The sequence below is a fragment of the Pogona vitticeps genome, chromosome 5 (genome assembly GCF_051106095.1).
Source record: "Pogona vitticeps strain Pit_001003342236 chromosome 5, PviZW2.1, whole genome shotgun sequence".
Classification (NCBI taxonomy): Eukaryota; Metazoa; Chordata; class Lepidosauria; order Squamata; family Agamidae; genus Pogona; species Pogona vitticeps.
This window is the reverse complement of record NC_135787.1, coordinates 39,761,454-39,784,537: the sequence shown is the minus strand read 5'-3', so window position 1 is coordinate 39,784,537 and position 23,084 is coordinate 39,761,454. Positions and strand designations below refer to the sequence as shown.

Sequence of the window (23,084 nt, the reverse complement as noted above, 5' to 3'; positions counted from 1 at the left end):
TTTGAAACTAGGCAGCTGCAGTGAAATGTGATGTGTGTATATGTAGATGTTCACCTTTATAATAACCTTAAAACTTCAGAGTTGGAAGGGACCCTATGGACATCAAGTCCAGTCCCTGCTAAGGAGGCACAGTGGGAAATTTAACTCCCAGTGTCTAGCTCCACTGAGCTGTCCTTTGGTTCATATCAGAAGATAGTGAATCCTAACATCCTCATGTTCCTAAAAATTGTATGTCCTCTAATATGCACTATAATTGTGGAAAGCATTGTATTTGAGACAGGCAGATACTCCTCAACAGACAGCTTAATAGGAAAAAAAATCAGTATAGGTCTAAAGTATTGAGTTGGGGAGGCTTTTCACCGTCCTCCACATTGCATTAAAGAAATGGAAGTTCAAAAGTACACGACTTAACTTTAAAAACTTGAGGAATTTTATTCATAAAAGCAATGAAATATTTAACCTGGTTTTTTTCATGTTCAGTGTAAACAACATTAAAATTGAAAGAATATTTTGAAACACAAGCTTAATATTTAGGTGCTTTTAAAGTAAAAATATAGGGTACATAGTACTTTGAAGCATTATTTTGATGTATGTTTCCCCACAGATGAAAGAAGCAGATGAAAATATAGGATCTGGCGATGGACCAGCAAAATCAGTCCGCAAAAGAAGAGTACGAAAGGACTAACTTCCAGCTAGTATTGAAGGTTACCTGGCTAGAGAAGACAGGTCTAGACATGCTATTTTGGGCTTGTCTGGCAGCATGCAGGTGGTTGAATCTTACGGTAAAAGACTGGATTCATCTTAGATTCTTGGTCTCCATTTTCCAGCCCCTCCTAATCCTGCAAGATTTTTTTCCTTTACTTGAAGAAATGCTCCTACTTGTGATGTTATTTGTTTCTTTGCTTCATAGAATAAAAGGAAAACAATGATATGCCTGATTTACTGTAAATAATTGGGGTTATTTAGACAATATATATTGTTTGGAAATAATTTTGGCTTCAAAATATTACTGTTTTAAAAGCTCATGTAAATAAGATTACATTCTCGCAGCTCTAGCACAAATATACTGCTTTTTTACACTTTAGGTTTCAAAGGAATAAACAGCTGCAGCTTTTTGAAAGATACCTCGACAGAACTGGTTGACAACAAACTCCTGTGTGGAGCTAAATGCAATAACTGTTTATTTATTACATCAAACATTTTTACTGCAATGCCTGTTTGTTATATGTTAGTTTGACATTTTGTTACAGTTGCTGCGGTTTTTGTTTTACAAAGGATCATACTGTCATTAATTGATGGAAGAGCATGTTTTACATTTAAATGCAACAATGTTCACGATACTCAAGTAAAATGGTGGACAGGAGACCTTTTCACATTTTTATAGTTTCATGTTTGAAGCCAGAATGGCAAAATCTGTTTACAAAAATTTTGCTAAGTGTATATTGCCTCCTGAATAAAAATATTTAATAGAAGCTGTTCTGTGCAATTTTAAAAGTACTTTGTAACTGAAATGACTTACCTGAAAGACTAGTCATTAAACTATAAATCAGCTTTGTCCAACCCAGTACCCTATGGATGTATTAGAAAACCACCATCAGCCATAGTGAGCATAGGCAGGGGCTACGGGAGTTAGTCCAAAATATCTATAGGGCTCCAGGGGAAGTAAAGACTGTTATAAATATTCAATTTTCTGCAATACTGTTCTCAATCTTAATTCTGATTTGTGGTATCTGTAAAATATTAGAATAACACAGTAGTGAAAGGCCAAACCAGGATTTCAGTGTCCAAAAATTGTTGGCTTTAGGCAATACTTTGCCTTGACATACTAAGCTTGTTGCTTCCGCAATGAATTGCCCCACAGACTACTAAATAAGTATGTGTTCCTTATTTCTGATCTGTTTCTCCCTTTTCATCGGTTGGTTTCATTGCAGGCTTCAGGAAAAACAAGCCATGATTTTAGGTTCAGGTATAGCAAACAAACCAGTGCTTTTAAAAATCAGAGGTTATAAACCAACCCCAAATCTTGGCTTCCAATTTGTTCAAGGTCTGGCTACAGAGCCAGCATTCTAGCAACACGTAATTTGGCTTATGCTAAGCAACAGGATTACTACTAATATGTCTGAAAGCCAAGTTCGGGCATTTTGTTTTCAGAAAATGTTTGGAAGGTACACTTTTTGTGGCTGTGGGCAGATAAAAAGGAAGATGTAATTATAGAGCAGGCATTGACATTTCAGTTTACTGTATGCTTCTATTCTAGCTTTGCTGCCAATGGACAGTTTGGCTCAAACAGAAGTTGCTGCTCTTATTTTTCTTTTTAAAGAGAAACTGGGTGTGTACTGCAGTATACAACTGAGGAGCACTGAGGCAGAAAGGGAGACTTTTGTGTGAGCTGATGTTCCCTAGAACTTAATGTTACCTCTTCCAACACCAAGGCAAGGTAACAAACTTTACTGATTGTCTCAGGAGGGAACTGCCTAGAGTGGTCCTGAGTTGACTAAATAGGCGGGATATAAATAAAATAAATAAATAAATAAATAAAATAAATAAACTGCAACCGAGGGTGTCTATCTCCGGACTAGAGCAGACGGAAAGCTCTTTAATCTCTCTAGATTGAGAGCGAAGACCAAAGTCCAACTGAAATGCATGCCGGACTTCCTCTTCGTAGATGATGCAGCCATTGTTGCCCACTCTGCTGAAGACCTCCAACAACTCATGAATCATTTCAGCAAGGCCTGCCAAGACTTTGGACTAACAACCAGCCTGAAGAAAACACAAGTCATGGGCCAGGGCGTGGACTCACCTCCTTCTATTACCATCTCCACACAAGAATTGGAGGTTGTTCATGACTTTGTGTACCTTGGCTCAACCATCTCTGACACCCTCTCTCTGGATGTCGAGCTGGATAAACACATTGGCAAAGCAGCTACCATGTTCTCTAGACTCACAAAGAGAGTATGGCTCAATAAGAAGCTGACGACACATACGAAGATCCAGGTCTATAGAGCCTGTGTCCTAAGCACACTCCTGTACTGCAGTGAGTCCTGGACGCTTTGTGCACGGCAGGAGAGGAAGCTGAACACCTTCCATATGCGTTGCCTCCGACAGATTTTTGGTATCACCTGGCAGGACAAAGTTCCAAACAGAGTAGTCCTAGAACGAGCTGGAATTTTCAGCATGTATACATTACTGAAACAGTGACGTCTATGCTGGCTTGGGCACGTCGTGAGAATGGCTGATGGTCGGATCCCAAAGGATCTCCTGTATGGAGAATTAGTGCAGGGAAATCGCCCCAGAGGGAGACCACAACTGCGATACAAGGATATCTGCAAGCAAGATCTGAAGTCCTTAGGAATAGACCTCAACAGATGGGAAACCCTGACATCCGAGCGTTCAGCCTGGAGGCAGGCGTTGCATCACAGCCTCTACCAATTTGAAGAGACCCTTGCTCAGCATGCTGGGGCAAAGAAGAAGTCACAAAAGCAGCAAAACCAGGGAGCTGGACAGGGGACAGATTGGATTTGTCTTCAGTGTGGAAGAGATTGTCATTCTCGAATTGGCCGTCTCAGCCACACTAGACGCTGTTCCAAATCCTCCATACAGAGCACGTTACCATAGTCTTTCGAGACTGAAGGATGCCTAACATGATGATGTAACTGCTCCACTGTATTTACTGTTAGCTTGTTCACCTGCCATGAAAGAAGTATCATGGTGAGGGATGCTCCATTTGAAACTGCTCATATACCTTGCAACTGTTGCTTAATCTGATGCTGGGCTTTAATGATTTATAGTTCCTGTGTCCAATTCTTATTTTAGCTTATTCTCCTAGATACTGGGAACACAATTAAGCAGTTTTTTTTTATATCCGATAAACATCCATGGTAGCATGCAAGAGATTTTGATTTTCTCCACCTCTAAGCAATTTCAAGGAACCATGCCATTGCTAAAGCCCACTAACCTATTGTGGCCAATAAACAGTCTTCCTGCCCTATTACAAAAAGCCTATTGTTAAACTGCTAGGTGTGAAGCTGACTTGTGCCCTCTCTGCTCCTGTTCATAAAGGGATCACTCAGCCACAGTATCTTGGGAATTTGTCTGCTTTTTTTTAACAAGTTGGACATAACTGCTTGAATGACTTAAATTGACTGATGTTGCAGCCTTGCTTACATCAGTATTTCAATCAGTTGCCTGAACGGAAGTAAATGAAACCCTCTCAAGGATTGGAACACTGGTGACAGAATACTTGTCCAACTCATTCAATGGATGAAGAGTTCTTCAGTATCTCAAGCATCAGAAGTCCTTACTCCACAGAGTGGTGGAAGGTATCCACCCATCTCTTAGTAAAATTGCTGTATCAAATCAAAGTGAATTCTGCTTTGGAAAGAGCAACAATCACTGCTGCATCATATTTTCAAGTTACAATCAGCCGCTGTTTTGTAAGCCTCTCAAGAACACCAACTTGTTCAGTATGTTATAGAGTTGAGACCTTAAATGTTTTCCTGTGGTCCCTTGTTATAAAGCAGGTTGAGGAAGGTAATTATGTAGGGGTGCATTCCACAGAATTGTTCATGGAATCTCAGATCCAGGAAGCAGATTAATAATCATGGAGAGCAATTTCTCCATGATACCTTTTCTACTTTACTGCAGTACATTATTTAGCTTTACATCACTTAAAATATTACAATTCTTTTAATGAACAAATCAAAAGAGAAAAATTTGGGAACCTTTATTTAGTGTAAATTTGAAACAACAGCACAATTCTTAGTTGAACAAAGGCCACAGGAGTGGGATTTTTCACAGTAACAATTCTATCTGGACACAAAATTCAGTACTATGTTAATCAACCCCATTGTTGCAGGATGGCACCTCCACTTCTAATCGTATAATTCACTGTTGAACAGGAAATGCAACAAACTACAGGTCGGTAGATGCCAAATAATCTCTTGTGTTTGACTAAACCCCCAGCTACCTTGCAAAAATAATGTGCAAAACCCATCTTCTGGTGAAGAATTTTAAAATTAAAAGCACCAACACCCCCTGCTTCTTAATATTCCATCAGTCTATGAAACATCAACTTAAAAAAACTGGCCATTTAAAAACCCACATACCCCAATGAACACAACAGCATGTCACAGTTGCTGACGTGAAGGTTTTCCTTTCCTATTTTGTCATGCATAAAGTCTAGCGTTTTTACACACCTTCCCCTGTTTCTTGCCCTTCCCTTCCCCAGGTTACTCTGTTCTGGTGAAGAAAGGAAAAAAATAAGTGCAACTAATTCAGCAACCAGGAAAAATATATATCCAGAATAACTGTTTGCAACAGTGGCACAAAGCATGCTCAGAGGCATTTATTGCCAAGAGCAAAGAAAGAACTTGAAAACAGATATTTAGTTTCTATGCCGTAATTCTTTCAACTTAGGAAGGAGACAGAGGTAAAAAGAGGAAAACTGCTACAGGGACAGTTTAATTCTCAAACTCAGCTGAAACAAGGGGATATTTGTCCACTCAAGGATCTGATGCCCAAATCCAACCTTCAACTCAATTTTCACAACTCACTAGCAGGAATGAGCAGTTCTCAAAGAGATAACCAGTACCAGGTACTTGGATCCTGAAGAGTTTTTAATTTAAGCAGATCTCCAAAGCAGTGCTTTTCAGACTACATTATTTTTAATGCATGGATCTGAAAGCTTTGCACATTTATGGCTTCAGCTTCCAGCAGCCCCAGCCAGCATGGCCAACATAAGAGATTATGACAGCTGTGATCAAAAACATCTGGATGGCCACTGGTTTCCCAACCTTGTTCTAATTGATATTAGGGTTTTCTCCATGAAAAGAAAAGGATAAACATCATTGAAGGACAGCTTACCCACCTCTGCTAAAAATTTCCCTGCAAAACAGCTACATGTGGTCAAGCAAGACCATTGCATGTGGGCTACAGAAGCACTCGAGAGAGAGCTGGAAAAGTCACCAGTTAGACTTACTGTGTCCCATCAAGCATGTAATACAAACATGGCCAGTGTTTATTGAACAGAGTCCATGTCACATATACAAAAACTTCCTGTCTGACTAAATACAGTAGTTCTCTGGAAGTCTAAAGTTGGAAAGACACTTTCTCTAGAGTAGTCATCACACTGATCTATTTAAATATACCCTGTCTTGATGCTGCAATTAACTCATTCCCTTTGCCAACTATCTAAACCTCTGCAATCTGAGAGAAAGGTTTGATGTTATTTTTAAAAAATCTATTACATTGCCAATCTAGTATTCAAAAGGATGGTTTCCCTATTTCTTACATACAGTGACAAGTAAGTTTAATAAGATATAATATTGGCAGTTGGAACCCACAGATTGATTTGCACTGATGATAATACTGTTTTGCTGTGACCTCCAGCTTCTACTGGCTGTGTAATATCAAAACTAGATCTATGGAGTTGCCAAAAATTGTCTATCTTTCATAATTTTTATATTCAGGAATGTGAGGCTGTAACAATAGATGCATGCAATCAATATGCTTCCTATATGTTAGCATATCCATGCAGTCTTGTTGAGGCTGAACTAACTGAACAACATCCAGTGGGTTTAGCAGTATTAGGCACCTATGCTACAAAAGTGCTAATATTTCTTTACCAAAGCATGCCTAACACTTTGAAGATTTTAACTTTATTCTGATCCTGGAAGGTAAAAATACTTGTAGCAGCTAAAGGCTAACATCAGTTGATGGGACTGGAACAGAAAAAGAATTACAGAATGTGCTCATCTTCAATTAAAATTCTTCAGGATACTTAAGATACGTTCAAAACATTTCTGTTAAGCTTGTATCACTTATGACCATTACACCCAGCAAACATATTATTGCCATGCAGGTAATTTCAATAAAGCAGAAAGGACACTCAAAACCCTGCAAGACCTAGTATTTTCTCAATTTCTGTGCAACAATCTTTAAAGCGGGAGTTTTTAAAAAGTTAGTTTATCAAGTTGAAAGAGTTGTGTCTCAGCTTATATACAGTACTTTTTTCCACTTTACAATCATGTGAGCAATCATGTTACATAACTAAACCCTTAACTTGCTTTAAAGCTAAGCTATTTGCCTATTTGGAAGAATTTTAAACAGCACTAAGAAAAATGGAGTGGTAGAGATGGGTTTGGGAACATCATGCAAATAACTCACTCCAAAAAAGGATTTTCACGCCACTCTATACAACACTGTATTATTTTGCTAGTGAATAGTACCACTGTAAAAACTGCAATATTTAAAGTAGTTGGCAGTGTATGACATATCAAACATAAAAACCAGACTGAATTTGAAAGCACTTGTCTTCATATTGTAATAAATATTTCCTCTACCTTTGCACATTGCTGAAAGCTAATACTACAGATGTGCATTATCCAGCTGTTCATTAAAAAGGTTAAACTGTCTACAACTGCCATTAAATCTTCAAATATTCAATTATGCTGCTAATTAGAGTACTTAGTAATGTAACATATGCAATTAAAAATTAAACCAAGACAGCAGCAATACAGTGTTAACATTTGTTTATCAATGCCTCACTTTCGCTTGCTTTTTGTGTCAGTAGTCTGAAAAACACTAGAAGCAGACATGAGATTTTCTATATATTGTCCAAGAACTTGATTTTCTGATTTCAGTTTTAAATTTTCTTCTTTAACCGCATCTACTCTTGCAGACAGATCTGTAAGGACAAATTGAGGTTGTTATGCAGTAGTCTGCAGACACAAACCAGTTTTGTCAAAGGTCTGTAATAATCAGCATACACAGATACAAAGCATCTGAATTGTAACATTTATCCAACACAGATAGTGAAACAGATATGATATTTTTGGGTGCATAATGAGGGTGACAGAAAAGGTTCTATCACTTCTGAAGGCAAGGCGCACCTGGAAAGAACATCTGAGAAACCTTCAACTGAGCCCAGAAATTGTTGTGGAGTCAGTATCTTTGGTTTAAGACAAGCAAGATATGTTCCTTAATCCCAAATGTGTAGCATTTACCAAATTTTGCACTAATTAATGTCCAAACTATCTTCAAGGCCAGCTCCACACGCTGCTGTCATCGAAATGTAGCGTTACAAGAGTGCAAATATATATAAACCAGAGTATTTCTTGTCAGGAATAGCCATTGTGGACATGCTGGTCGTAGTAGATGAAAGACACTTCATGTTACAAAAGCAACTTGCCCAATCCCCCAAAAAGGGTCCAATAGAACTTCGGGCATCGTCTCATCCAAAGCAGGGAAAGCATCATCTGTCACAGTAAAACCACCTATCAATAGTGTCTCCTCCTTATCAGGAATGCCCCTCAGCCAGACTTTTACCAAGTCAGGATGCTAGTTCTGTCAGTTTAGCTTCCTCTAAATTTAATGAAAAAGGAGGAAGAGTGCTGGGTGGCATCATCCTATATTGACCCTAAAACCACAGATGACCTTGTAAGTCAGTGGAAAGGAGCCTTGTAGCACAGTGGTTAAACTGCAGCCAAAGCTCTGCTTATGACCCAGGTTCAATCTCAAGTAGCTGGCTTGAGGTTCAGCCTCCCATTCTTATGAGGTTGGTAAATTAAGTAACCAGCTTGCTTGGGGAGGGGAATTTGTAGCCTGAATAATTAAATTGTCAACTACCCTAAGGGTGGTCTAAGTGCTATGGGGTGGTATATAACCAGCACACTTTGCTTTTTGCTTTTTTGTTGAAGACCACATTGGGGGCAATCTGCCTGGGAATACAAGCTGGTGTTGGGTGAAGTCAGAGCCAAAAATGGGCTAGGCGAGTCCCTTTTCTCTCTCCCTGTCATCTGCCACCCTCACCAGAGCAGGCTGCCAGGAAAGGCACAGATTGCTCTTATCAGATGTTTTAAAATAGGACAAGGGCTACGAATTGTCCATCCTTGATGGAGAATATCACTGGATAGTATGACACAAAATTATGGAACCACAGCATCCTCTGGAATGTTCAGTCCCACAGGCTGTGTAAGGATGACATCCAGACTGCCCCCCGCCTTGAAAAATATTGAAATGGGTCTAGATCAGTGGTTCTTAACCTTGGGTTACTCAAGTGTTTTTGGACTGCAACTCCCAGAAACCTTTGCCACCAGCTGTGCTGGCTGGGGTTTCTGGGAGTTGCAGTTCAAAAACACCTGAATAACCCAGGGTTAAGAACCACTGGTCTAGATAAAAACTTCAGGACTTTTCACACAGATATACCATGTTCTGAAGAAAGGAACAGCTTTGTGGGAGGATAAAGAGTGCACCCACAACCTCTTTTATGACCGGATGATGCTTATTGCAAGGAGGCATTTGTTTCCTATTGAATGCAGCTGCCATTTCTGGATCAGTGTTATGAGTTAAACAACCAACAATTAATGCATACTACCCCCAGTATTATGCCCATGCCGTAGAGACTTGATAATCAAAAATTATTCTACAATACCAGATTAGATATCAAATGTAATCAAATGGGGCATGTTGTTCCATGTTTTTTTTTAAAGCAGTTGAATCTATAAAGCATTTTCTGGACTATATTTCACAGTGACAAACCTGAAACCTTGTACGTCCCATTAGATTAAACAGAATTTGCAAACAAATCTGCAAAAGCAGTTTAAGACTGTTTGTCTGTATCAAAAGCTAGTTCACCATGCCGGTATGTTGTCCTTTTGAGTTAAGAAACAAACCTTCAAGTGTATGCTGCAGTTCTAAAACTTGGTTAATGAGCCGTGTTTTTTCTTCCAGTTCCACTTGATTTTCAGCCTCAACAGCTGTAAACAAACCCAGATAATTCTTTAGAACAACTAAAATATTACAATGCACAAGACTGAAAACAGAAACAAAGAAAAAACCCTACCATCCATATCTGCATTCATCATTGTTGAACAGAGATTATCCACCCTTGAATCTTGTGCTTCAGAGGTGTGTCCTCCTTTTTAAACAGAGAATAATACCAATTAAAAATATAAACATGACAGCCATCTTTCCTACCCTGATATTTTAGATGCATAGCATTTGTCATCCTAACTTCAACCGCACAAGACTTTAAGCCAACAATTCCTGATAGTGTTGAGAAAATGAGTAATTCTTATTTTGCAGGTCTAGCTGCTATTTTAAGGAATAACAGTAATAAACTGTTATTTGCAGGATAAAAAAACCCAACAACCTCAATTCAGGCAAACTTCCTATCCATCCCCATCTCCTCTGTCTGCCCTCAGAGCTTCCTGAAAACTAACTTCAGAGGATTTCCCAATTCTCTAGAAAATATTTGGGGGAGTGCAGTGGGAGAAGGCCAAGGATTCGGCCCTTCCACTTCCTCTAGATTCAACTGCTGCACCACCAGAAGTCCATTATCAGGTCCTGCCCTGTATTAATAAGGCACAAAATAGAAAATGATACATATGCCACCATCCCGTCCTGGATAACCCAAACGCATTCTGAAAGCATTAACAGTATTTCGTTTTCACTGACCTTTTGCAACACTTTAAGAGGCCCCATTCAAAAAATAATATATGCCTTGTGCTTCCTTAAGCAGTCAGGGTTCCTGCATTTCCATTTATTTAATCATTCTTAACCAAATGATACAACCCAGTTGCTATGAAATCCAATGCTGATGGCAAGATGAAAACATCTTGTTCTCTCATTTTAAACTTGCTCCATGTGAATGTCTATTAGTACAGTGCAACTGCAACATCATTGCTCTAATGTAGTTTTACACTACAGGTATCCACCCACCACATCAATATAACAATGTAACATTGCACTTCACCGTAATCTAAACACTCCAGAACTTGCCTGGTTTCAGAAATTAAGCAAATCTGGCCTGGTTAGAGTTTGGATAGGAAAACACCAAGGAATGCGAGGCAAAACTAAGTAGAAAGTATCCTGAAAGCCTGGGTCAGAGGCTGCCTCCCAGAGCTGACATTACTAGGCTGGGTAGGAAGCTTAAGGCAATTTCCCATCTCCACATTCTCAATTTTATTCATCATGGTTTTAAAGCATTTCCGTTCGGTCGTGTTGGGTCCCTAATCTACAAAGCTGTACCCATGGGTGACGTTTATTCCTCTTCCTTCAACCCAAAACGGAATACTGCCAGGAAGGGGGCGAACCGATCGCTCCCACCCCCCACAAGGAGAAAGCGCCTTTAACATCCTCGCCATCAGTCTCCCTCCAAAAAATAAAAACAAGACAGAAACGAAAATCCAACGAAGCCTCCCCCCATCACATCTAAGCATCAGTTCGTTGCCCTCCCGCCGGCCAGCATCTTTTCTGCCCGGTCCCGTGGGGATTCCCCCTCCCCGCCGCCGCCTCTGTCGTGTCCCTGCATCGCTTGCTCGCGCGTGTCGGCGGCGCGTTCTCACCGCTCTCCTCACAGACCCCCGGTTCCCTCCTCGGGCCCCGACCCGAGCCTAGTTCAAACGCGTCCACTGCGCCTGCGCGCTTTCCCTTCTCGCCCGAGCCAGTGGCGCACGCGCCTTTGCTTGATAAAAACAACCGGGAAGGAGGTGGAGGAGAAAAAAAAAAAGGTGGGTTTAAGGAGTGGCGACTCAAAGGGTCACCAATCACGGCAAAGAAAGGGTGACCGCATCTGCTGAGTAGCCAATAGGCGAAGGGAGACATCATCAGACGTTTCCGAGGCATTGTGGTCGCCCTGGGTTGCTTTTGTTGTCTTTGCCGGTTCGCTTGCGCTGTCTCTGGAGCGAGCGAGCAGGGGAAGCTTTGATGAGTAGCTTTGTTTTCCACCTCTCTTCCCTCCTCGTCCTGATTTGGGTCTCCCTTAAGATGTTCACGTGGAGCCAAAATTGGTGGCTTTTTTCAGTGCCAAGTGAAGACTTCTTAAACTTTCCCGGGCGTTGGCTTCGTCTTGTTCCCCTCCTGCTGGAGGTTGAACTTTCCACATTGGATTTGAATGCCGCAGCTTTAGAGAATATAAAAACAAAATTAAACAATAAACATAAAAGAACAAATAAAAAGACAAAAACGTGGTGGCACCTTAAAGACTGATGTGAGCTTTTGTGGACACCTCCACTTCCTCAGACATATTGCATGGCATTCAAATTAGTCTTCCGTTTCTGTGGCCAGCAGGTTCTTTTTCTTTCTTCCTCTCTCTTCATATTTATTTTCCCTTTGAATATAATAAGCTGTAACGATCTGTTTTTAATTTCTCATCTGCCTTAAATGTTTTAGCTTTCTGCACCACTTGGTCTTTTATCAATCTGCTTTGGTAAGTCTCCTTCATGACACAGGAGTTCTTAGCATTCTACAAGGAATCCACATTTCATTTTCCCCCTCAGAGTTGCTTGTATTTAAACGCATGTTTCTCTGCTGTGTACTAGAACTAAGAATGCCTCCCATGTGCATTCTCAAAGTCAATTTTAAGTTTTTGATTCACATAACATTCTTGATCTTAAAAAGCTGCTCCGGGCCAGATTTGGCATCACTTTTATTATAGATATGTAATTGTGTTCTTCCTGTCTATTCAAACAAATTCCAGTATGGTTGTTGTGGGTTTTTCAGGCTGTTTGGCCGTGTTCGGGAGGTTTTTCGTCCTAACCTGTGACCAGCATCTTCAGAGGACAGGAGCTCAAATTCTGCCTGTGTTCTGGAAATGTTAGGAAGAAAAACCTCCAGAACACAGCCAAACAGTCTGAAAAACCCACAACAACCATCAGATCCCGGCCATGAAAGCCTTCGAAAACAAATTCCAGCATATTTATATTTATCACTGAGCACTGCGTTTTCATTTTGGACCTGTAGCTGGATTTTTTAGACAGCTTACTTTTGACTCTCATGGATTTTGTTTTCTTAACATTCATTTTTAGACCATGTTGATTACTTTGTTAACTTAATTGCAGGCCATATGAATTGTCAGATTCTAATACTGTATTGTTTGCATTTTAAATGTTGATAAACACTCTGTTGACAGTGGTACCATCATTTGAATCGGCAAGTGCTTGTCAGAAGATGTACTCATATGACAGACTGAAAACCAGCAGAGAGTGCACATCCCTCTTGTACCTCTCGTTGTATCTTTATGTCCCCTGTCATCTGACCTTCAATTTTCACTGCAGATTTTTGCTGCCAATAGACATTGCCAATTACATAAATATTATTAAATCAAGACCTTTCTTTACCTTTATCACCAAATCCTTTAGCATGCCTTGTTAGATTTTGTTGAAGACATTCTTGTGGTCAATAAGCCAGGTATGTATACGATGTTCATTTCATAATATCTGTTTCCAAATACATGTATGCACGATAATCCTTCTTGGATTCCAAATCCTTTGAATCCAAATTGCAATGTCTCCCACCCTTTCTGTACATTTGTAAATTCTAGCATTTATTCAGCAAATAGTACATTAAACTTATTCTGGAATGATTACAAAATGTGCTCATCACTGTAATTTGCCTCAAAAATAAAAGTGGGAAAAGCATAGAAAGTAAACAATTAATGCTGATAAATTGTCCAAGAAGTCTGGTTGATATTAATTGGTCAGACCTTCCATTAATTAATTAATGTTCTTTTCCTGTACTTATTACACAAGTACTTAAATGTTTAAGCATGCTATTTCTCTCCTTACAGTTTCCACTTTGCCTTGGTTCATACTTTTTATGTTCCATGTTTTAATTACATGTATCTTATATCATGTATCACTGGACTTTTCATTCACTTCTGTGCATGCTGATCATCAGAGATCTTTTTGGCTTTAATCTAGTTGCTTCACTCGTGATAGCACTTTCATACTTTAAAAAAATTCTTTTCCAGTAGCTGACTGAATACTTTTTGACCTGGGAGTCTTGTTTTCCAGCACTTTTTCCATTCTTTTACAGTCTCAGTATAAGGTTTTCAAAGTGAGAAGTATTCAGAAGTGGTTTACCATTGCATCTGCACAGTACAGTACTAACAAGAGTTAGCTTTAGTGTCACTGTCATTGTCTCTGAAAGGTCCTCTGCCAATTTTGCCTTCCACTGTTCCTGCTGCCCAGCAGCTGCCTTTGAGGACCGTCGGTGCCCCCATAACCATTCAGATAATCTGTTCTGTTCTGCTGATGTGACTGTTAATCCTGAAGACAGTGGATGCACTTTATTGTGGTGTCACAACTCTGACCATTCTACCTTGGATGACCCTGCTAATCATTCAGACTGCAAATTGAGTCTAGTCTCATGATTACATTGTTGTCATCTTCCTGGATACATTTAAATTTACTCACCATGTTAAGGTGAGCATTCAAGACAGGGAGTACATGTTTACTGAAAAGTAAATCCCCTTGTGCTCACTGAGAGTTGAGCCCAGATAAACATACAAAGGTCCAGGAACATACTGATGTCTATATAATCCTCAAAGGAACTTTCATGGCAGTTTACAGAAACAAGATAAAATTAACCAAATGATATAAAAGAAATCATTAATACACAATAGCCTGTTTATTATGTATGACATGAGTTAAAAACATAACATGCAACTTAATATATTAATAGTAATAAAACAGGCCAGATAAAAGCAAAGTAAAACCATCAGTTTCTGCTTCTGAAATAAAACTCAAAAATAATCATCAGCAGGTATCAAACCATTGAAAGACCTAAAGAAACCAAGATTGTTTCTGCCTAATTTCTGAGAAACCCTTCTCTTGGGAGAACAACTAACCCCATTTAGCAGGGCCCCATGGCACTCTATTTTCTTTTATTCTGTTGTGTAACAACACAGTGGAAATCAGTTCAGAATATCAATTCACATTAATCACAGAACGCCTCCTCCAAGAAGGCTTACTGAAAATGTACCATTGAAGAAGTCTGCAATAGCAATGAGTGAGACCTCTACTGACTAGATATAGGAAGCACAAATGCATTTTCTGGTCCTGTTATTACAGTACAGTATTTCACTTACATCTAATATGTAGAAGAATGAATTCTATAGCAACATGTTATTTCAAGTCCCAGTTTTAAATTAATTCACCATTTCTCCTCCTCCTCTATACAGCTAAGTCCACATTATACCTTCTCTCTCATTTCTAGATATGAAGTGCTATGAAGTGGTTTGCTAGTCTCTTCCATTGGCACTATGGGACCATGTGCCTTTCCTGAGGTTGTACAGGTGACAGGTCGTATTATCCTGTCTGCCACATGAACGTACAATAATCTCAGCTGTAATATCTCCGAAGAGTCACAATGGGGATTCAAACTCCAGGACCCTGGCTCCGCAACCAGCCCTTCCAATTGATTGAGCTATACCAGCCATAGATGTCTAGGGAGACTTAATAATAGTTTCCTGTGCAATAGAGAAAATGGAATAAGCTTATATGTCTATTATTCAAATTTTAAGGCCAGAATCCTGTTGGCATAAATTGTTGGCACAAGCAGTTGCTTCCTTTGGCAGGATGTCAGCTGTGTGACAGATGCCCTGCTGATGTGGGGGGGGGATGCTTTTGGACTAGTAAAGAGAGGCACTGCTTGCACTACTGTGCAACTACCCATTTTCTCTCCCAACATGATTCTGGCCTGAAAGTCTCTTTTGGCAAAATCTTATTGTTAGTCCTAACTAGAGTGAATCCATTGACTCAACTGTTGAACAAACTAGCAGTTACATAAATCCCACTGGTTCATTAGGACTACTTTATTTGGGACTACTGGTGACATTCTGCCTTTCAGTTCTAGTTAATCTGTGGAACTCCTTGCTACAGGGTGTGGTGATGGTATCTAGCTTAAATGCCTTTCAAACAGGATTGGACAGATTCCTGGAGGAAAAGTCGATTGCAGGTTACAAGCCATGATAGGGTTGTACAATCTCCAAGCTTAAAAGGAAGGTACCTCAAAATGTCAGATGCAGGGGAATGGTATCAGGAGACAGGTATATAGCTGTTGAGTCTCTTCCGGAGGCTTCTGGTGGGTCCATTGTGAAATACAGGAAGCTGGACTAGATGGGCCCTTGGCCTTATGTTCTTATGTTCTAGCCATTACTTGGAAATAGGTTTGCACTGTGTTCCAGATACAGGTCTCTTAAGTTTATACCTTTGTGCAACTTGAAATTTCTTTTGGTGTCTTCATGGGTGTTATTTTGTGTGGATTACTAGAGAACCCAATGTGAGATATAAGTAATGTAACTTCCTCCAAGGATTTCTCTAAAGGTAAGACCTGCATCTCATCTCATCTCATCTCATTTATAGTGTTTCCGTGCATATGGCTGCCACCATTTTCATTCTTCCCAATTATCTAGGAGTGTGTTAAACTGTAGTTTTAGGAGTAAAAATTGTATATCATCTTCAGAGAACCCTGTGAACCAGTTACCAGGGTTGACTCAGGACATTTTAGTGCTTGAGGCAAAGGATAAAGTTATGCCCCATCTTCATCCCACATACAGAAACTGGCCTGATAGGCAACTGAAATTTATGTAAGACATTCCCAAGGTGGTAGTATCTTCCATTCCTGAGGCACCAGCCTAATTTTAGGAGGCCGGGACACTGTCTAACATCTATGGCTGAGGATTTAAGAGAGGAGCAAATGGAAGAGCTCTCCAGGAGGCTGCTGCCACTGCTTTCTATCACCTGTAACATCAGGTGTTCTTTTATTGTGCTTAAGGGCAGAACTTATCCTAGTCTTCTGTTGGAGCTTTCGCAACCTCACATGATGCCTCTAGTAGATGTGACTGGGAGAGACCTTTCTGGCCTGGGGTGACTGTCAGTCTTTCCAGCACTAACCAATTGTTCCTCACCTGCCTCTGAATTCAAAAAGAGCCCCACCTTTCTCCTTTTGAGCTCTTTTCCTCTCTTGAAAACTGTCTGTTAGGCCTGTTGTTGCAAGCAGTCATGTTTATTCTTAGTTTGCTGTTCGATCTGTTCAACTGTAATAAAAGAAACCTTTTTATTCTTTCTCCATCTAATGTCTTAGAGTGAGTCATTGCAGCTGTAAATGCCAGTTGATGAGAAAATAAGGTGTACTAAACTGGGGAAATTGAATCTATTCTACTGTATGAATCCCTGCACTTCTGCTGTGCAGCTAGAGTAATTTAACCAAGAAATTCAAAATTCTGCAACAGCTTCATCATGCCGTTCCCACCAATATCTGTATTTTGACTGTGAACTTGTGTACTGTAGCCATAGAGAATGGTTCATAGAGTGGTCACAACTGACTAGATAGGCGGGGTATAAAATAAATAAATAAATAAATAAATAAATAAATAAATAAATAAATAAATAAATAAATAAATAAATAAATAAAGTTTTCACAGAAGAATCAGGCATCTAAAATGACCAACCCATAAGTATCCATACAGTGTATTACTGTGTTATGCACAGTTAATACACCTTTAACTGTAGATTTCAGTGGACATGGTCATAATTAATTCTATAACAACTAACAGTTCTGACATAATGTCACATTTATTCATCAAAGATCTCAAAAGGATATGGCAACCATATGAATATTTATAGGATACACAACACAGATAAGGGAATAGGAAAATACTGTACCCTGCTTCAAGCCCAGCTGCCACTTCAGTTTGTTATAGTTATAAGTAAAATGTTCTTCCCCTTGACATAACTCCACTTCAGCACAACCATTTAATTGTTGATAACAGGATGTCCATGTAATCAGCACTTCAACTGATCATTAGTGGGCCACTGTGTGTGTAGAAGTAGGCTGTAATTCACTAAAGCTTCTACTGAAATAAATCTATTATTCTTTCATGTGCCACAACTCTTTGTTTTTGATTTGCTTGTTCCTTATACAGATGAGTATTTTGTTCAAGTGGTGTGGCTACATACCAAATAGAGTAATTTCTCCCAAGAAGGGCCATGCCAATGTCTCTGCCATAAAGGAGATCCATTGTGGGTATGGTTATATCTTCCAGGAAAGTTAGAGAAAGGAAAGGAGCAGGATCTTTAGGGAAAAGAGAAATATACCCTACAATCCATCCTTTGGTTTTAGTTTCTACCTTTCCCTGAACTTGCAGCATGTTTCTGAGCAGGCATCTGTATTAGTTAAGAACTTCTTAAAAACCATGTTGGATCAGATCAAGGAATCCGGCATCCTCTTCCCTATTATGCCTCCAAGAAGCCTAGTAATGGAGCAGGCGAGCCTTAATTCCCATTTCTGATCATGGAGATAGTATAACCCTATCTGTCACGACTAGAAGGCACGCATAGCCTTACCCTGCATTAATCTGTCAAATTCCATTTTAAATTCATTTAAATTGATGTTCATCATTATATGTTGTGCCATTATACCTTTAATGTGAAAAAGAACTGCTGCCAACCTGCCACTAAAGTATGAAGAAGATAAGAGGTGGAGGAGACAGATTACTTCTGGTTTATCCCAGTGACCGTGTCCTTGCAGAACTATTTGCTGTGCCTTTTATATGGAATGAAGCAATGTCCAGTTCACAGATGTAGTGTGATGAAGGCAACTCACACTTGGTGAGCAAAGGTAGCTAACAACACCACAATATTCTTGTCAAGCTAATATATTCTTAGAGTGGTGCTCTATGTTATAGATAGCACACCATTGGAAGTTAAACTTTTGGTAACATCCCAGAAATATGATTCTGGTAGACCTGTGTGTCTGAGAAACCTATTTGCAATTGAAACCAATGGTTACTTCACAAAGACTCGTCCCAAAACAAAGCAAGCTGATCTGCAAAGTACAAGAGTTGTGAAAAGCTTGTGCTGTGACAATCGGACCTTTTTCAGCATTTGAGAATTCTCTCTTCTAATGCTGCACTAGAGTTTTACTTTAGCCAGAATTCAATGTTGCACTGTAATCTATCTGTTGCACAATTAGTCTTTTCCCCTACAATCTACATGTTTCTCAAAACCTTGTTCTAGAGGTTTCTGAACTGTTTGAGAGTTCATGAGGGCTGCAGTTGTGTGTGTGTGTGTGTGTGTGTGTGTGTGTGTGTGTGTGTGTGTGTGTGTGTGTGTGTGTGTGTGTGTGTGTGTGTGTGTGTGTGTGTGTGTGTGTGTAAGAGAGAGAGAGATCCACTGATGGAGGAAATTCCATTAGAACAACCCGCTTGGATCCTGGCCATATTATTTTGTATATTACACAAGTATTACATTGGTAGATCATTCTCAAAACTATGCCCTCAAGACTTCACTTTCAGTTTACTTGGTTTTACCCCACATCCATCAGTTTGTATAAAAAAACGAACAAGACATCCAAGATACAAAAGGATTTATAGTTGATCCTCAACCTTTCCGTCACATAGATAATATAATTAGAGCGGCTACAAGCTGCTTGCCTTCCGAAAAGGTCCTTTTAACCCCATATAATCCTTTCTAATCCTTGCAAACACACATCCAGTACTGTAGCTGTGACTTCAGTACTTGCCAGTGACACTCTCCTACTGGCTTACAAAATATTGCTCAAATGAAGAAAATCTCCATGACATGGCCTGCTCTCCTGGTTGCGAAGCCATCCTAGCAACAAAGAGGTCATTTAAGGCCTCCAGCATTGCTCTGTCTCTAAGATACTCTCACAGCACACTGGTTCTCCTTTTTTCAGTTCATTTAATTCAGAGCTCAAAGAAAACACAAAAACTGCACTATATGTTACTGCTTATGCTACAGATACACAAAACCAAGTGGGGGGAGGGAGAAGTGTTTTTTCAAGATTTTTCCTCCCCCTTTATCCATTATAGTAATCAACCATCAGCTTTCCCATTCTGTCTTCTGTTTTGAAAAGGAGGATATTTAAATTTTTCTTGAAGTGTTTAAGTGCCATTATTTAATAAACCAGCTGAGTGGTTTTATTTGACTAAACAAGACGTAATAACCTCCAGTACTCTTGAGATTTACCTTGCAGGGCAAGTGAAATAGTGTAGTTCTAATACTTCATATAAGAAAATGTAATATCAAGATCAGTCCACTGATAGAACTGTTCCCCCCACCCCACATAATACCTTTCTCAGCCACACAGTTTGAATCCACAGATACAATATGTTTTTGTTGAACTCTGAATTTTGAACTATGCTTATAGTGTACTGTTACCCTTTCCCCATGAAAATAAGACTTAAGCCCTAATATGATATATCAGGACGCTCATAATATAAGCCCTACCCCCCAAAAAACCCAGTTAAGTGAAACTCCACCGTCCACTTGTAGAGTGAATTATTGAGACAGTAAGTGCCAGTTAATGAGAAAAGAGGTGGACTAAGCTGGGGGACTTAAGCTATTCTGCTTTGTGGATCCCTTGCACTTCTGCTGTGCAGCTAGAGGAATTTAACCAGAAAACACTGCAGCAATTCCTTCCCTGTTACCAGGCAGACATTGACAACTACAATTCTCATTCTGTTTTCCCCAGGTACTCACAGAAAAGCCTGATTTTCCAATACATATTCCATGCATTCCCCACCTTCTCAGTCTCTTCACTTATGGTCAAGTGGGGATTTGAACCCAGGTTTCCTAGTCTGACCCTCTGTCCACTGGCATAGCTGTTCACTGCTGTTATATTTCTTTGGTATCAGAGAAGGAGATGGGTCTTTTCAGTTTTTCTGTTTCAGTATGTGAATAACTTTGCTTGCCTGAAGTCCTATGCAGCGTGATGTTTTAGACTAGAGCAAGGTCTCTGCTTGCTCTGATTCTGACAGCAAAATATTGAGACTTGAAGCCACCCCTGTCTTCCCGCATTTCCCCCCCCCCCCAGTGCCTCACAAAGATACATCAGGCTCCTGCAGCTTTAATACAGATATGGTCATATGGTGAAGGCCTTCTGCACCACATTTTACCATGCTGCTAAAAGCTTCACCTTCTGCCATGCATAATGATGGGCTGTCGTTAAAGATAGTCATGTAAAATTAAGGCAACCTTTGTCTTTATGAACGTTGTTTTCATGCAGAAAGTTCAATATAATATAGCAATGATTGCAAGAGTTGTTCAACCAGTGTAATATTTTCTAAAGCTGCCCATCAGGAAACACCCACTCATTGTTGCTTAAAGAAAATTAAGATGATTTGTTCTATTTCTGCAGTGATTTAAAACTGCCACCAGTAATGTCTTAACTGCTTTCTCCCTCTCCCTTTCCCTGCTCTTTTTGTTCATTAAGGCATTGTATTATCAGATCATTTATTTGAGCTCCATGTGTTTCCATATTGCAGTTTGCAAAGAAAGCTTGGGATGAGGTAGGGCGCCAGTGACTCTGAAGTCACACTAACTTTAATGTAACTGTGAGCCAATGCTGATCGATGTAGTTCCCTGTTAATTATTTTCAAACATTCTGTATTTTGCCAGTCTCTCATAAGCCTATGCTGTCTTCTATCTACAGAAACTTCAGGCTTTCACAGTAGAACACTAATTATCCATACATAAAACATATTCCAATTTATAATTAAGACATTCTAAAAATCAGTGATCATTGCTTTCAGTGTAAAGTAATGTATTCAATTCATTGGAAAAGAAAAAAAAATCCTGCATAATATACTCTCCTCTGAAAATACGGTACTTGTAAACACTGTTTGCCACCCTTGCAGGAATATCTGCAACTATCCCAAGTTTTATCCATGGGAGCTCTATATTATGTTGCCCTGTACATTGAAAAAGAAAAAAAATCTAATAGTAATGGCCTCACTTCTCAGGGTACTACTTTTACAAGTTTTATTCACAAACACCTTCACTTTCACTGGGCTGGTATGCACTGTGTGCACCAGCCAGTAACTGGTTGCATTCTGACCACAGTGTAGACCAAGCAAGAAGTCTGAATTATAACTGTATGTCATGATGCACAGGACATTTACTTGGTCAAGATGCAAGAGTTTCGACTTGTTTGAGACACTTCCTGTGATGAGAGCTTTGCCAGGTTAGGTCTGAAAATTGTTTTGTTGTTGGTAGACATTAGAAATTGGGAGATTAATTGGTTGCTGAAAATATTTAATTTGTTGAACTGGCATTATTAATAGGTTTCTTGAACAATAGCTGTTGTTTTGTGTTGTTAAATCATTTCTGATATAGTGTGACCCTAATAGGGATTTCAAAGTACTGTACTGTATGTGAGAATCCCTGCCCAAGAGAGTTTCCTTGGCTGAGCAAGGAGTAGCACCCAGGTCTGTGCCGGTCTCAGCAGATTGTCTGTCTGCTACACACACTGCCTCACTGATGAAATCATGGGTTTTAATATAAACAGTGGAGGAAATGGCATGTAGGTTGGCAATGGCGACGAGCAAGAGTGCATTTGTCATTGGTTCCTTCAAAAGTGCTCTTCCGGTCATTTTTAACATTGTGGGATTTGCAGTGGGATTGGACCTGGTCTCTGTGACCAGTATTAGCATGTGGAAGAGTAAACTTAGGGAACGCTAAGCAGTGTTTTGTAAGGAAAATACCTTCAAATAAACCTTGTAAAGAGTTGTGCTAAGTAGATCAATTTCAAAGTAGTAAAAAAAATTGACTTTCTGTAAATCAGTGGTTCTGAGTTGTAGAATTCATGACACGATTGGCCTACAGCCTACGGCAACTCTGCCCATTGGCTGCTCTGCTGAAACCATCTGGGAATTGTAGTCTATAAAAATTTGAAATCCGAAGACCAAGAAGCACTTGCATACAGCTACTGCTCGTGAGGAGATAATCTGAGTGTATTTTGAGGGTGGGGGCAGGGAGCAGGACAAAAAGTGTGGATACAAACACTTCTCTCAAGTAACAGTTTTAGTACAGTACATTCAAAATGTGTTAATATTATTTCTAAAACTTTATATTAAAATCATTACAAAAGTTGGTGCTTTTCCTCTTCGGTGGGGAATATAAAAACATAGCATTCACATATTAATTTTATTCAAAAGTCTCCCTATGATGTATTCCTATTTAAACCAAGTGTTTCTATATCCAAAGAAACATGCATTTCTAGTCGCCTCTTTTTCTCCACAGCAAAACATCGGGTGGCTTGAAAAGTCACTCCTGTGTAATCTACAAGCAAGAAGGTAAGCTGGCACTTCTCCTTTACTGTAAAAAGCTTTCATGGCCCATACGTGCAAATTAGCCACCACAAGGCTCCTCACACAGAATTCACCACTCCTGACATCTCTCAAAATGGTTGGTGCTCCTGTTAGGCAGATCAGAGTGGGACAGCTACCTAGGGCAGCAAAATACTTGTTTCTTGTTTGTTTGTTTGTTTGTTTGTTTGTT

At 39.6% G+C, this 23,084-nt stretch overlaps 2 protein-coding genes across 5 annotated transcripts in view; one reads left to right on the top strand and one right to left on the bottom strand.

The window, feature by feature from the left end:
• Positions 1-1,472, top strand: part of CLGN (calmegin) — a 54,921-nt gene extending 53,449 nt beyond the window's left edge. Inside the window, exon 15 of the mRNA XM_020783089.3 lies at positions 605-1,472. Within this exon, the coding sequence (XP_020638748.3) occupies positions 605-685 (81 nt within the window). The 3' untranslated portion in view covers positions 686-1,472. The remainder of the gene's footprint in view (positions 1-604) is intronic.
• A 3,236-nt stretch (positions 1,473-4,708) lies between these two features.
• Positions 4,709-22,741, bottom strand: SCOC (short coiled-coil protein). 4 transcript variants are annotated; one of them, XM_020783073.3, is made up of 4 exons: positions 11,346-22,741; positions 9,842-9,916; positions 9,672-9,755; positions 4,709-7,684 (listed from the first exon to the last, which is right to left on the bottom strand). In XM_020783073.3, exons 1-4 carry the CDS (start codon positions 11,623-11,625, stop codon positions 7,542-7,544), a joined length of 582 nt encoding a protein of 193 aa, XP_020638732.2. In that variant the 5' UTR covers positions 11,626-22,741; the 3' UTR covers positions 4,709-7,541. The 4 variants fall into 4 exon arrangements, with proteins under 4 accessions (XP_020638732.2, XP_072857735.1, XP_078250852.1 ...); XM_073001634.2 differs by having other exon boundaries at positions 11,029-11,355; XM_078394726.1 differs by lacking the exon at positions 11,346-22,741 and adding an exon at positions 10,456-11,337.
• Between the last annotated feature and the right edge of the window lie 343 nt (positions 22,742-23,084).